This window comes from Podarcis bocagei (assembly GCF_964188305.1).
Source record: "Podarcis bocagei genome assembly, chromosome: 2".
NCBI lineage: Eukaryota > Metazoa > Chordata > Lepidosauria > Squamata > Lacertidae > Podarcis > Podarcis bocagei.
Window position 1 is genome coordinate 109494318 of NC_138126.1, and position 15834 is coordinate 109510151.

At 42.4% G+C, this 15834-nt stretch overlaps 1 protein-coding gene across 1 annotated transcript; it reads right to left on the bottom strand.

Annotated features, from left to right (window-relative positions):
- Nucleotides 1-1321: 1321 nt before the first annotated feature.
- On the bottom strand, nt 1322-15238 carry APOH (apolipoprotein H). The gene is made up of 8 exons (XM_081181468.1): nt 15123-15238; nt 13203-13379; nt 10073-10169; nt 9411-9487; nt 7069-7257; nt 6769-6948; nt 4805-5002; nt 1322-1782 (listed from the first exon to the last, which is right to left on the bottom strand). Exons 1-8 carry the CDS (start codon nt 15184-15186, stop codon nt 1712-1714), a joined length of 1053 nt encoding a protein of 350 aa, XP_081037594.1. The 5' UTR covers nt 15187-15238; the 3' UTR covers nt 1322-1711.
- Nucleotides 15239-15834: the final 596 nt, after the last annotated feature.

Here is a 15834-nt window from a genome sequence, read left to right on the forward strand (position 1 = left end):
CTTGATCTGCACACACTTTATTATTGTCCTTTTTCATGTTTCGTTTCTTAATCCTATTGTGTTGGCTTCTGGATACAGTAACAATTCGTAACAATTCATTGACATAAGGGTGGGGAGGCATCAGACCCACAGCACCAGCTACAGGCCTGACCAGAACTCCAGCACTTTGCTTCATTGTGGCTCAGCACCAACAGGGATCAATGGACCTTGGCCATTGTCAGAGAAGGACACCAGTTTGAATTTGCCCAATTCTCCTACCTTATTCCTTCTCCTCCCTCAGGTCCAAAAGGCTTCAGAAATAATAGCTGATGCCATCAAGAATCTGAGAAGCATATAAATGATAGAGCCTGTTTTCCCGGGGCCATGCCTGCTATTCCATTCTAGTCACCATTCCCAGGAAATTGGGGACTGGAGGGCAATTCTGAATCTAAAGTGGGTCAAAGACAATACAGTGGTACCTCAGGTTACAGGCGCTTCAGGTTGCAGACTCTGCTAACCCAGAAATAGTACCTCGGGCTAAGAACTTTACCTCAGGATGAGAACAGAAATCGTGTGCCAGTGACGCAGAGGCAGCAAGAGGCCCCATTAGCTAAAGTGGTACCTCAGGTTAAGAACAATTTCAGGTTAAGTGCGGACCTCCGGAATGAATTAAGTTCTTAACCCGAGGTACCACTGTACTGAAAAGCCCCAAGCCACATTGGATCTCACAGAGGCCTGTCTTCACATACCACTTCATCAGCTTCATCACCAGTATGTGAGATTTGCATACCAGGGACTTCACTATGAATACAACTCTCCTGATTTGGCTTGTGTGCAGCACCGAGTGTATTCATGTAGGTATTTGTAGCAGTTGTGGCCTGTCTGAGGATATAGGTGGTCCATGCATTTGCTTATTTAGCCAACATCCTGATCAGACCAGGCTCCCAGGGACAGCAGGATCTGGAGGGGACTGGGGACTGTTTCCACATTAATCTAAAAAATAGCCAGCTGACACCTGCACAGCTCATGCTTCACCTGGGAGCATGGATAGACACGCAGACGAACACTGTGAACCTGCCACAGGTATGTCTTTCAAGATACACAGGGATGAGAGAGATCTTGTTTCAAAACCCAGATGTTTTTCCTCCTAGCCCAGCTACAAGGGGCAATGATTGCCTCCACAGGCTGTGTCTCCTGGGGGAAGCTCCATTCCACAAGGCTACAGCGGATCATTCAGGTAGCAGATACCCTGATGTGCTTGTGCTGGGTGAAGTCTGGAGAAAACAGTAGTCAGCTCCCTTTGTTGCTAGCCCTTTCTAGCCCAGCTCACAAATTAACAACATTTTCATCAAGAAAATTATTTAAAACCTAATAATGCAATATTATGTAATTACATCATACTTGAAACTGATTTGCCACAAAGAGAGACCCTGGTTACATTAACAGAGCAATCAACTATTGCTGGTTCACACAGCTTTTCAAATGTATGTTAACTGCTACATGTTTATTTCCTGTAGGCAGGCTAAAAGCATGTTTCTTAAAAAGAATGAGGACAAAATTAGCACAAGATGATGTAGCTTAAAGGCAATTTTGATGGAAAGTTGCTTTAAAGGGGCAGTTTAGAATAAGCTGGTAGGGTTGTGCTTGCATTGCATGTAGGTTTTATCTAGAAGGAACCCCTTTGTACCATTCATGTGGATCCTTTTTCAAACAACACTTGGAGATATCCTCTTCAATTGATGTTCTCGCATGGTGTCATGTCTGCTACATCTGTTTTCACCAAGGTTGAAAACCACCCACGTTCTATTCAAGAAAAAATGAACATTTCGTTAAGATACTTATAACTCAAAATATGATACACATACATTCATATGCTTTGTGTACAGATGGGCAGAACAGTGATCATCAGTCCATGCAAAAGATGAAGCAACTTAGTATATTAACAGGCAAAAGTATAGCATTTTTCTTTTTCCAAATAAAGCTATACCAAATAAAATTATTAAGGTTTAATCATGGGGGGGGGGGAATACTGAGATCTTGTCCTCCCAGCTACAGCCTCCTATGCCCCACAAAAAGAAAGGAATTGCTGGAAATCTGGCATAGGAATTGTGCAATGCTCACACAAAGTTCCTGATTTCAGTCGATTCCCTTCCCCACTGTAGCCCCATAAGACAGCCTGCAATGTTTGGTAGGTTCTCCCAACCCTTTGGAGAGCCTTTAGGTGGAGGAAAATAATTTCTGAGCAGAAGTCAGTTCATGGAACCCATGTTTGATACAGCCCCTTGTATGTGCTTGCCACCTGAATTTGTTTATATGTTTATACATAAATTCGGGCTTCCCTCTACATGTATATTTGGGCTCAAGAGCTATGCTTCTCTAATACCAGCCCTGAAGTGAAAAGAGTCAGCCACTGTTTCTTTTTTTTAAAAAAAATATTTTATTAAGGATTTTCTTGTTTTACAGAAGTAAGTGTAATGCCTCGTATTTTTTTCCATGTAACGTTTTTACAAATCCGTTTCATTTGTTGAGACATTAGGGGGAGAAGAAAAAAAGGGGGGAAGGGGGGTGGAGGGAGGGTAGATGGGTGGGGGTGGGGTCGGGTGGCGATGTTTCTATTATGCTTAATGTATGTAGTGTTTGGTGTCAGCGTTGTTTGTGTTGTTCACTTGTGTTCCTTCGGTGGTGAGAGAGGTTGGGGTTGGCCTAGGGTGTGATTGTTTGTTTGTGATTGGCTGTGGTGATCTTTGTTTTCGTGTGTGAGTGGGGTGGGTGGGTGTTTTGGATCAGGTTAGCCATATTGATTTGTATATCAGCCAGTGTTTCTGAAGTCAATTTAGGAAGGAAATAAATTAGGCAGGTGGATAACCTAAATTCTTCTCTTATGCCACTTATCCAAGCTCTGTGCTAGGCAAGAATGGGAGCTGTCTCTTAGGCAGTGCTTTTTTTTCTTTAAAAAAATGTTTAGGGGTACTCTCATTTTGACTCAAGAAAATCACCATTTCATAGTTCAAATTGGGGGAAATTAATCCAGTAAATGGACAAAAGTACAAAGATTCACAAAATGTTTAGGGGTATGTGTCCCCTCAGAAAAAAAGCACTGCTCTCAGGATATGAACACTACAGAAAATAACCACCTTGGTTGTTTTGTCTTAATTAGCTTCTTATTTACATATATGCTAAATGCAGCATTGGATGTTTGGGCCGGAATCTAATGCAAATAACTACGTCGCAGACAAAGCCATTTCCTTTTTGTCTGGGAACATCGGAATGAAATACAGTGGTACCTCGGGTTACAGACGCTTCAGGTTACAGACTCCACTAACCCAGAAATATTACCTCGGGTTAAGAACTTTGCTTCAGGATGAGAAAAGTAATCGTGCTCCGGCGGCACGGCAGCAGCAGGAGGCCCCATTAGCTAAAGTGGTGCTTCAGGTTAAGAACAGTTTCAGGTTGAGAACGGATCTCTGGAACAAATTAAGTACTTAACCCGAGGTACCACTGTAGACTTGGTTTTTTAAAAAAATGACCAGCTGAGTTTGTAGTGGGCTCACCCTGCAGGGATGTGGGCCCTCAACGGATGCTCAACCACATGGGCTAACCCTTTACACTGGCTCTGTTAAGTGCAAAAAAAAATATCTACAACACGGGTCCATCAGGTCAGTTCTGTAGACTGAAACCAGTATCAGTACTTTTAATGCTTTGCTCTACTCCATGGATAGGCAGACTAAGGCCCAGGAGCCAGATCTGGCCCAATCACCTTCTAAATCCGGCCCGCGGACAGTCCGGGAATCAGCATGTTTTAACATGAGTAGAATGTGTCCTTTTATTTAAAATGCATCTCTGGGTTATTTGTGGGGCCTGCCTGGTGTTTTTACATGTGTAGAATGTGTGCTTTTATTTAAAGTGCATCTCTGGGTTATTTGTGGGGCATAGGAATTCGTTCATCCCCCCCCCCAAAAAAAAATAGTCCAGCCCCCCACAAGGTCTGAGGGACAGTGGACTGGCCCCCTGCTGGAAAGGTTTGCTGACCCCTGCTCTACTCCCATTGCTGTTTAGGAGAGATTAGGGACTCAGCTATACAGCTGCAAGTACAGTGGTACCTCAGGTTACATACGCTTCAGGTTACAGACTACGCTAACCCAGAGATAGTACCTCGGGTTAAGAACTTTGCTTCAGGATGAGAACAGAAATCGTGCTCCGACGGCAGCAGGAGGCCCCATTAGCTAAAGTGGTGCTTCAGGTTAAGAACAGTTTCAGGTTAAGAACGGACCTCCAGAACGAATTAAGTACTTAACCCAAGGTACCACTGTAATACATTTTGAATGTGTTGTAAAGTGCAATATTCAATTGTGACACTAGATGGTGACTGTGAGCTAAAGCAAATTCAATGCATTTTTCAAAACGATTTTTTGTTAAAAAAGCATTTTCACAACATTTTTAACGTGTGTAGATTCTACCCAGGATGGAAGAGCTAGGCTTGCTTGTATAGACTGCACATAATCCCTCTTCCCCACTTGTTGGTTCTTCAGTCCCACTCAAAAGCATTGGATGGAGGCAGACTGGTTGTTTTCTCGTGTTTCAAAATGGTATGATCAGTGCTCTGGATATTTGGAGTCTTTTCATCAGCCTAAGCTTCTGAGACATCAGTGCATCCCAATACATGACAGGAGGTGTGTAAACACAAAAATAGCGTGCCTCTTGCACTTTGCTTTAGCATACTAAATTGTCAGCTGAGTAATTTGCTTCCGGTTAACATAGACCACAATAAATGATTTTTATTTATTTATTTTACAAAAAGGGGGTGGAAAACCCAGCTTGATCTTACCTTTGAAGCAGGCAGGGACCGAAAGAGTGCCATCTATGCATTGAGTAGGTACAGTGTAACTACACTGCTGTTCTTTATTTTTGCAGAAAAACCAGATGGTCTCACCATGTTTTATTCCATCCCTGAGATGGTCTTGTACCTTTAGTTTCTGCTCATTGTATAATACTGTAGCCCTTTTTACTGGTATGGCACATGGTGCTACAAGGGGGTGGGAAAGAGATACGAACAGTATGGTTGAACAAGCACATATCTTGGATCAGTCAGATGCTTCAGCAATAATACAAATGCACTTATGGGGTGAATGACATCATTATTCAGACAAATGAATTTATGAATAAATCAAGCAAAATTGACCTGATGAATCCTCCTCAAGTAATCTTTGTTATTTTCCTACCAACCTCTTCTATCTGCATTGACAAAAGGGTTCTGTCCCTCTAAGCATTGCTTACATGTTCTTAAGCAGCAGATCACGTGCAAGAAGCGATGTCTACTACTGACAACCGTAAGATTGCACCTATTGTAGATAACTATTACATATCATTATAAATATACATGTAATATATTTAAGGGTCTGGTAAATGTTTCTAAGCCCCACTCAAAACAATGGACCACATTAATAACATCTAGCTTTGGTTTTCCCAGTACAGTGGTACCTCGCAAGACGAATGCCTCGCAAGACGAAAAACGCGCAAGACGAAAGAGTTTTCTGTTTTTTGAGTAGTTCCGCAAGACGAATTTCCCTATGGGCTTGCTTCGCAAGACGAAATGTCTTGCGAGTTCTTGCGAGTTTGTTTCCTTTTTCTTAAAGCCGCTAAGCCGTTAATAGCCGCTAAGCCGTTAATAGCCGCTAAGCCGCTAATAGCCGCTAAGCCGCTAATAGCCGTGCTTCGCAAGACGAAAAAACTGCAAGACGAAGAGACTCGCAGAACGGATTAATTTCGTCTTGTGAGGCACCACTGTAGTGATGTATGGAAGTGAGAGCTGGACCATAAAGAAGGCTGATTGCCAAAGAATTGATGCTTTTGAATTATGGTGCTGGAGGAGACTCTTGAGAGTCCCATGGACTGCAAGAAGATCAAACCTATCCATTCTGAAGGAAATCAGCCCTGAGTGCTCACTGGAAGGAGAGATCCTGAACTGAGGCTCCAATACTTTGGCCACCTCATGAGAAGAGAAGACTCCCTGGAAAAGTCCCTGATGGGAAAGATTGAGGACACAAGGAGAAGGGGACGACAGAGGACGAGATGGTTGGACAGTGTTCTCGAAGCTACCAGCATGAGTTTGACCAAACTGCAGGAGGCAGTGGAAGACAGGAGTGCCTGGCGTGCTCTGGTCCATGGGGTCACGAAGAGTCGGACATGACTAAACGACTAAACAACAACAAGAAGCTTTGCCTAGACTGCAACCCGGATGTGTTCACGTTGTACTGTGAAATTGTTCTTGTTAAGGTAGGCACACATAACAACTTGGCAGGAGAGTCCTAATGGGCATCTATACAGAGGGTAGCTCAAGAGTTATGAGCTTACGGATGCTGAATTCATATACAGCACAACAGGCAACACTGATTTGTATTTACAGTCTAGGTTCATTGTCTTACAACCGGCTGACTTTTATGATTGCATGAAAAATACATAAGCTTTATGACATAAAGATATCCGAAAAGCTGGGAACGGGATTCCACTAACTAATTCCGCTTGTGGAAGGCCATACGAGAATGTCCACAATAAGGCTCCCCCCCTCAAATGCACCCCTTCGCTCCCTGAAACTGATAGGAGCGTGCGGTTCTGCAGAATTACTAGAACAGCGCACAAAGGGAGAAGGAAAGGGATCATTCTATTTGGCAAACTGAAAAGCTTGCGCTCAGAAAACAATTGCTCTAGTGCTATGCTGAATTCCTCCCTGGGTCACTTTTTCAAAAATGAAAAGCCGCCGTATGGTTAGATACATCAGATGCTAAGTTTTACCTCTGCAAGCTGGTTTCGTTGACCAGGTTCCTGTTTTTTCACAACTGGATTCTGAAGCCCCATCCAGTACATATGGAGGATTACAGCCATATTGCACAGATTCTTTGTATTTGTAAGTACGACGAAGAGCAAAGTTTATAAACCCATTTTCTATTTGCTCTGGATATGGACATTCTACGGCTGTGTTAGGGGGAAGAAAAAGATTGCTATGGTTTAGAGGCCATGGGGGGAAGGCAAAAAGAGAGAATTTGCATACCCAAGCAGTCTTTCAAATAGCAACATTATATTTAGAGGACTTACACCTGCATTCAGGTAGTTCACTCCAGTTTCCACTGGCCAGACATTTGGCTGTTTCGTTTCCAAACAAAGCAAGAGGCGGTAAGCACTCAAACTTGATTACGTCTTGGAAGACTGATACATTTCCAGGCACAAGTTTACGGTAAGAAAGGGCTCCAAATTCAGAAACTGGAGGTGGAGGACAAACGACAGCTGGAGGAAAAAGGAAAAAAGCAAATTTATTTGACGCAGTGTAAAAACTTTACTCTTGTGCCTATTTGGCTAAATATCTTATAAAACACTCCTGTTCTTACGGAATTCATTCTGATACGTCGGAGTATTTGCTTCGCCTGTAAAAAAAAATCTCTTGATTAGTTAACATAAGCTAAGGTGGCTGGAAGGTTTGAGTGGGCATCTAGTGCACTTCTCTTAAAGAGAATTGTAAATGTGAAAGACCAAAACACGGCAACTGTACACCAAGTCTGCAGGCTTTCCCCCAAAACACACTGAGGCCCCCAATATATTTCTGTTCCTATATTGAAGCTCACTTTTGGATATGTTTAGCCAAAATTAGTTTCACGGATATTGTAAAAGATCAGTGGGAAATGTAGCCATTCAGGGATTAATGGGGAGGGGACTTCAAATATACATGGGATATAATTGGTACTTCACATAACTCACCACCAAGGGTGATGCTGATTCATTTCTTACAAAGAGAAAATAAAACAAGTGTCTTCCCCATCATTTTTTTTTAAAAAAAGGTTTCTCTTTCTAAGAACTGAGAGAGAGTTCTAATACAGTTGTACCTTGGTTTTCAAACAGCTTAGTTCTCGAATGTTTTGGCTCCCGAACGCCGCAAACCTGGAAGCGAGTGTTCTGATTTGCGAACTATTTTTGGAAGCCGAACGTCCGACGTGGCTTCCGCTGCTTCCGATTGGCTGCAGGAGCTACCTGCAGCCAATCAGAAGCCGCACTTCGGTTTCCGAACATTTTGGAAGTCGAATGGACTCATAGAACGGATTGTGTTTGACTTCCAAGGTATGACTATACTTGAAAGCAGGCCCATGCAGAGTGTGGGGCAGCCGGGTACACATTGCCTTGGCCTTGGAGGGCTAAGGAGGTTTACGCTGTCATGCCAGGAATGTTTATAACTTTCTCTCACCCCAGGCCTTAGACAAGCTCTGCACAGGCTTGCTTGAAAGCAGTGTTGCAGCTAGAGCTGAACCTCAGGGCCAAAATCAAGGGCCTTGCTGGATTCCCCCTGCCCCCAATGACTACCTGTAAAGCAATAGAAACAAGCCCTGTTAAGAGTATGGCTGGCTAGATATTGGCCTGATTGCAGAAACTCATTTTATTATTTACATTTTTAAAATACACGAACCTTTTCTGCAACGAAATCAGCAATAAAAAAAATTATTCCTGTAGTCATGATGGTGCTATGATTTAGGTGAGTTTAAAATGCAAGCTGCTTGCTCAGATTATATCTCTTTTATCATTGGGAGATGTATCAGGAACACAGAAGCATATGAAAAATATGGAAATAGGGGCGGAGAAGAGATTGGGTACTTCGCAATATGTGGCTATCAAAAGTGCTGTGTGAGACCAATGGATTGAATCCAATGAAATAATTGCAGATGCAGAATGACTTCCACTCTGGGAAAAGAATTTTCCTCCTGCACACACAAACACACACAATCATCTGCAGTGAATTGAGAGGTAATCCAGAACAGATGGGGGGGGGGATGTAGAAGCACTGTACAATTATCTATTTTGAGAGTATGACTCTACTGTTTTGAATGGAAAAGGTACCCATACAGTATCTATTTAAGAAATTGTACATAACCTTTCAAGACCACACAGGTTGTTCATATCATAAACACACATGAAAAGAAAATTTCACAATTCTCTCTAAAAAGTAGCTGTATTATAGAAAATAGAACAGAAAAACAGCACCAGCTGTTAAATCATGCTTAATACCCTAGACGAACCTCAAATTAATCAGTTAAAAGTGAATGTGAAAAGCTGGGTTTTTCTGTGTGTCATTTAAAAACAATTGAGCTAAGCGCACTTCCTGTGCGAAGGGAATTCCGTCACTGAGAAGGTCTTATCTCCTGCAAGCACCAACCTGATGGACCTTGGACCTTACCCAGCGAGCCCACAAGCAAGGCCTCCATGATTAGCTAATCTGACAGGAGTTCAGGCAGTCCTTCAAATAACCTGGTTCCAAGACATCACGATACCCAGACCTTTATCCAGGATGTCTTAACATTACACATGTACAAAAGTTGCTACATTTGATACCCCCATGAGTAGGTCAGTCGGCCCAATACATCTTCATACACAAAACGAACTCATTTCTCACATACGTTGGCATTTGGGTAATTTTTCACTCCACTGTCCATCTGCCAGGCATTGTGCGGTTTCCTTCCCTTGAAGAATATACCTGAGAAATAAAACACATCTATAACAGCAGTTTTAAAAAATATTTTGCACTCGTGATTGACAAAAAAACCCCAAAACCAGCTGGGTTGGGTATCCCACATGGAGTTTCTAATATGGCCCAGTGATGGCCTTGATTTTGGTGCTGTTTCTTTTACTTCACACTTTATAGATACTTAGAAAATTGCCAAGAGTCGCCTTTGAGGCTATTCTCACTTTTGCCAATTAACACCAAAATGTGTAATATAGCCTAAGCTACATATAACTCACTGAACAATTCTGTGTTAAATCAGAAGCTTACATACTCCTACACCAACAGATGGCCAAGTAAGAGCAATCTCATCCACTGGAATGAGATTCAGCAGCCCTTGCCAAGCTTTTTGACATTTGGGCATGGATATTTGTTGTAACTACAGTTTATTTGTTCTTATTTCTTTTCAGACAAAATAACATAACATTCTCCAGATCCATATGCAGGATGTGGAGGTTTTAATCTTCTTGCCTATATGCTACCTGTCCCTGGCGGGGACAGCAAAAATCCATGGGATTGGAATTGCTCCTTTAAATAGAACACCGCCGCACAACTTACCCTGGATGACACGAAAACCTTATAGAACTCTGGTAGGTGAGGTCTGTATGTTCCGTCTCTCCATTTTCCAAAGGTCCAGGGTAGTAACATTTTTTTGCTGTTTTAGTATAAGACAATGTTTCATTATTTTTGTTCATTTCCAGAACAGAGGCATTCAAGTCATTCCAAAAGAGCCACTGTGTATTTTAATCACAACAATCTCTTGGGGATAGATTAGCACCCAATGAACTTAAGCGTGTGACCACGTGAAGAGTACATCAAATCCCTAAATAGTATGGACTCCTACAGAGTAAAAGTGGTAGCTCAGTGGTGGTCAGGTACCTGTTTTTGCATGTCTGAGACCCTACTGTGTTTAATTTTTGGTGCCCGCAGTTAAATATATCAGGAAGCAGTTGATATGTAGGACTCGCCACTCTCCTGAAACCAGCGTACAATACTGGCAAAACAGAAATAATGCATTCAAATGTTCCTAAGTTGTTTCTCTGATGCAACTTGCAGTGCAAAAGCTGTTCCTGTCACACATCATAAAGTCGCATTCAGAACTGTTTGCCTTACTTCAGTTTTGTACAAGGCTCACGTTATGAGGGACCCTCCCTTAGAAATGCTTTTAACAACCACATGGCAGGCAGAAAGCAATAGTGACAGCTTTTCCCATCTTTGCAAGGAAAGCTTTAACTATTGTTTCTGCCCGTTGCATAGCTGTTAAAAGCAATTCTCAGGAACAATTTAAAAGGGATGATCAACATATGATGGCGATAAATGGACCACTTTGTGGTCCATTGCGACTATGCTGTGAAACACAGCACAACACTACTTGGGTTTGTTCTACCTTGGATTCCACAGCTATTACAAATTGAGGGGATGTACCACTGAGGACTGCTTGTTGTATGGATATTTTAAAAGGTTGCATAGCTCGAGGATGTGGACAGGATTCAGGCATTTCCTGCATTTGACTAAATGACCCTCAGGGTACTTTCCACTCTACAATACAGTCATACCTTGGAAGCCAAATGACTTGCGAGTCGACTGTTTTGGCTCCGAAAAGTTGCAAACACAGAAGTGAGTGTTCTGGTCTGCGAACATTCTTTGGAAGCCAAATGTCTGACGTGGCTCCGCGGCTTCTGATTGCATGCAGAAAGCTCCTGCAGCCAATCAGAAGCCACACCTTGGTTGTCAAACATTTTGGAAGTCAAATGGACCTCCAGAACAGATTTTCTTCAGCTTCCAAGGTATGACTGTACTATGATTCTATGACCAACCACGTGTATTCTTGTCTCTTTCTTGTTTTTTCTTTAAATCTCACCGAATCAGAAAAGTCCCAGCTAGTTTCCTTTCTTGGGTAAGATAGTTGCACCTTTCTTCCTGATTTTCCTAGATGTGCGTTATTTTCCTTGATTTATTCAATCCAGCTTTAGGCTGGAATACAGAATACAGATAGTGAAATATACTCAGAGTCGCAAAGTGATTTCATGCTCTTTATTCAGCTCATAGTGGTGAGGAGGAATGAATGGATGTCCCCTCAAAGTATCTGCTATATACATTATTTACACAATGGGCTGCACATGATTGGTTAATTCTGGAATTCTACTGTAAGCCAATCAGGTTGTGGATTCACTTATATCTGGAGCATGGTTGGGTGGTTCCTGCCAACCAATCATACTGCTGCATTGTTCTTGGACCAATCAGACTGCTGCATTCTGAATCCTATTGTTCTAGGACCAATCAGACTGCTGCAATTTGGATCCTATTGTTCTAGGACCAATCAGACTGCTGCAGTTTGGATCCTATTCAACTCAGTACATAACAGATAGCTTTTGGTCACCTTGAGAAATGGCCTATGCCAGGAAATGTGTGCTTGTTGAGATTTCTATCCAAACATCATCTTGCAGTAGGTTGAGTTAAAACATTTAAATATTACTTTCTTGAAACTATTATATATAACCACATCACCATCTCTGTCTTGCCAAAGTGGTATATGCTCTGGTTATCTTGGGCTACTGCAATGTTCTCTACATGGAGCTACCTTTGAAGTTGACTCAGAAACTAAAACTAATCCAGAATGTAACAGCTAGACTTGTAACTGAGAGCAGCTGCCAGGACCATATAACACTGATCCTAAAGGATCTTCACTGGCTCCCAGTATGTTTCTGAGTGGTGTTTCTGACCCTTTAAAGCCCTAAACAGCCTTGGCCCTATATACCTGAAGGAGCATCCCCACCCCTATTTTTCAGCCTGGACACTGAGGTCCAGCTCTGACGACCTTCTGGCAGTTCCCTCACTGTGAGAAGTGAAGTTACAGAGAACCAGGCAGAGGGCTTTCTCGGCAGTGGTGCCCTCTCTGTGGAATGCCCTCCCATCAGATGTCAAGGACATAAAGGACTACACAACTTCTAGAAGAAATGTTAAGGCATCCTTGTATCAGTAAGTTTTTAATGTTTGACGTTTTATTATGTTTTTATGTGTGGGAAGCCGCCCAGAGTGCCTGGGGCAACCTAGCCAGAATGGCGGAGTATAAACAATAGAAATTATGATGGTGATGGTGATGATGTATCTACACTGATATCCAGGGGATTTCAATGCAGAAATCAGAAGCTTATTACACGTGCTTGAAATAGCCGTTGTGGCAAAGTGTTACCGCGGCTGAGCTCTAAAACACACCCTGTGAGTATAATGTATTGCCTCTTCCAGAGTGAAGTTAATAAAATATAATTCTCATACTTTTGCTGAGGTATCAAGCATTAGAGAGAAGGGTTTCTGAAGACAGACAAATTCTGTATACTAACTAAATACAGTGGTACCTCGGGTTAAGAACTTAATTCATTCTGGAGGTCTTAACCTGAAACTGTTCTTAACCTGAAGCACCACTTTAGCTAATGCGGCCTCCCGCTGCTGCTGCACTGCTGGAGCACGATTTCTGTTCTCATCCTGAAGCAAAGTTCTTAACCCGAGGTAATATTTCTGAGTTAGCGGAGTCTGTAACCTGAAGCGTCTGTAACCTGAAGCGTCTGTAACCCGAGGTACCACTGTACAAGGTTTGCTTTGTATTTTGTAAAATGAATAGTTCTTACTCGAATAGGTTATGGTAAGCAAAAAAAACCAGCAAGACACATTATAGAAAGAATGTACTTACGTATACATCTAAATGTAACAATAGGCCATCTACCAGACCAAGGGCATGTATAGCTCCTTGAGCCTGAGTAAGGCACATAACCAGGGTTACAGTGGTATGTAATTTCCTCTCCCGTATTGAATTCTTCCTTCTGTACGTCAGCAGTAGCCAATGGTATTTCAGGTGGTCTGGGACAGCCTAGAAGACACCAAGTACTGTATTTATAATGCTTTGTATTCATTAACAGCTATAGCATCCCCATGTTTTGAAGCAACCAAATAAACAGGTAATAATAATATGAGCACATTGTGCCTTTGGTTCATCACATAAAGGTGGTGTACTGAAGGCATAACTGGCAGCAGGACTGTGATCCATTTTAATCCCGCATCAACCTCCATCAGTATATGAAGTTGACCCTCGGGCCCCTTGACTAGCACTACTGCTCAGAGTAGTTCAAAGGAAAGAGGGAGAAAGGATATGGTTTCTCCCACCAAAAAAAAAAAACGGAAAATTGGCAGAGAGAAGATCTACACTTGACCCATTTGTTACACGTGCTGATGGGGAAATAATTCACCAATTATTTGGCTGAAAGCTTTATCAATAAGAATGCACCGACCAAAATCACCTTTCTTTTACTGGATTCTTTGAGGGCCCACTCACAGAACTATATCTGCCCTTGTGAATATCTCCCCACCTTCTTTTCAAACATCTGATGTCCCTGAAGTCATGCCCGGTGCTATCCACTAAATAAATAAATTACAACCATGTTACAATATTTACCACTGACTTTTTATGTGACTTTTTTCTGCTAAAGGCTACATCATGGCTTGCTTTCTGAACTCTGGCCTTTTAAAAATTAATATTCTAACAATCCATTTATGATGATGCAGAAGCAGAAACAGGAAAGCTTTCAGAAATGTAGGCTTGAAATTAATACTGAACTAATTCAGTTTCCCAGATTTTGCCACACATTTATAACCTTTGCAATCAGATTTGCAAAGCGGATTTAGTTAATCCATAGTTCATGAGGCTACAGCTCTCTGACAAGTGCCAGCAGCTAAATTTTTGCTAAGAGAGGTAAAGTCAAGTTAGCTTCTCTCATATGCTTGCGTCTTTATTTTTACAACACATGCCTCACATGATATACCAGGTTAACACACCTGAACTGAATTAAATGATGGAAGCAGATGCATACTAAGCAAAGCAGGTCAAATTAAGTGACTTGTTAGACTTAGATCATATTGTGACATTCCAGCATAAAAAAGACCAAGAAAGACCATTAGGTCCAGTCGTGGCCAACTCTGGGGTTGCGGCGCTCATCTCACTTTATTGGCCGAGGGAGCCGGCGTACAGCTTCCGGGTCATGTGGCCAGCATGACTAAGCTACTTCTGGCGAACCAGAGCAGCACACGGAAATGCCGTTTAACTTCCCACCAGAGAGGTACCTATTTATCTACTTGCACTTTGATGCACTTTCCAACTGCTAGGTTGGCAGGAGAAGGGACCGAGCAACGGGAGCTCACCCCGTCGCAGGGATTCAAACCGCCAACCTTCTGATCAGCAAGTCCTAGGCTCTGTGGTTTAACCCACAGCGCCACCCGCGTCCCTTCCAGCATGCTCCAACAGAAATTAAGGCACACTACTCTTCAGAGCATAGGAATCATCTTGCCCAGGTTAGCCCTGCCCTGCATAATCAATCCCATGATGCAGTGCACACACAGCGTTTGAATGGGAATGCCCATCAACTTTGTGGAGGCCCAGTCCCCTCAAATATTTTATGGGGGGGGGTGAAGCCCCTGCAGCCCCTAGGAGCTGGCTCCTATGAACACCAGGAAAAAATGGGTTATTACTTGCAAAATCTCATACTACATTACATTTCAGTCTCTAAGCTATCACAGTCTCTAAGCTATTTTGTCCTGTTAAAATATTAGAGATGCTTACCACGTCCTGCAAGAACAGTGTGGGCTAGAGCAACCATCCAGAAGATTAGTGGGACAGGAGACATTGTTGCTTCGTTACAGGCTGCCCAAATGGGTCCAAACTCAGTCCTTTGCCTCCTAAAAATAAACAGAATGGAAGGCTAAATATTAACTTCCCATGTTTATTTTGATTCTCGTAAACAAAAGGAGGGGAAAAGAGGGATTCCCGAAACCTGCAGGGTAAACAGACTGAACAAGCAACGGTGTGCAGAACATTTTGCAATACTTTTTTTTAAAAAGCCACTTAAAGCTCCAGTTCACTCTTGTTTTGGAATCTTTTGTACACTATACCTTTCTGGACAGAATGTTCAATTACCCAATCTTTATCAGGTGCGGAGGTGGGATGGTTGAAAGGCGATACTGTAGGTTGTTTCTTCTTACCCAAGTCTTAAGACTAGCCAAGTTTCTCTTTTCTTCTCAAGAGCAAGAGTGATAATGTCACTGACCAGAGCAATATTTGCTAGTGTTGTAAGCTGGGAGAGGGTGGGTAGAGGTCATGTCTGGCTTGGCACATGATGATCCCTTTGTTAGGAGTCTAGACTCAGGCTATGCTCATATTAGTAGCTTAAAATGTTTCAGTGTTGTTTCTTTACTTGTAAGATCTGCTTCAGAGGGACTAACCACCAAAGGAAGTTATGTTGGTAGGAGCACAGAGCAAGGCCTTTTTTGTGGTG

Excerpts from the sequence above, each read along its gene's own strand:
- APOH (XM_081181468.1), bottom strand. The coding sequence starts at position 15,186 with ATGTCTCCTGTCCCACTAATCTTCTGGATGGTTGCTCTAGCCCACACT. Across the intron at positions 5,003-6,768 it reads AACGAAACCAGCTTGCAGAG|CACCATGTGCCATACCAGTA; the intron begins GTAAAACTTAGC and ends ACCCCCTTGTAG. Across the intron at positions 1,783-4,804 it reads GGTCCCTGCCTGCTTCAAAG|AACGTGGGTGGTTTTCAACC; the intron begins GTAAGATCAAGC and ends TTTCTTGAATAG.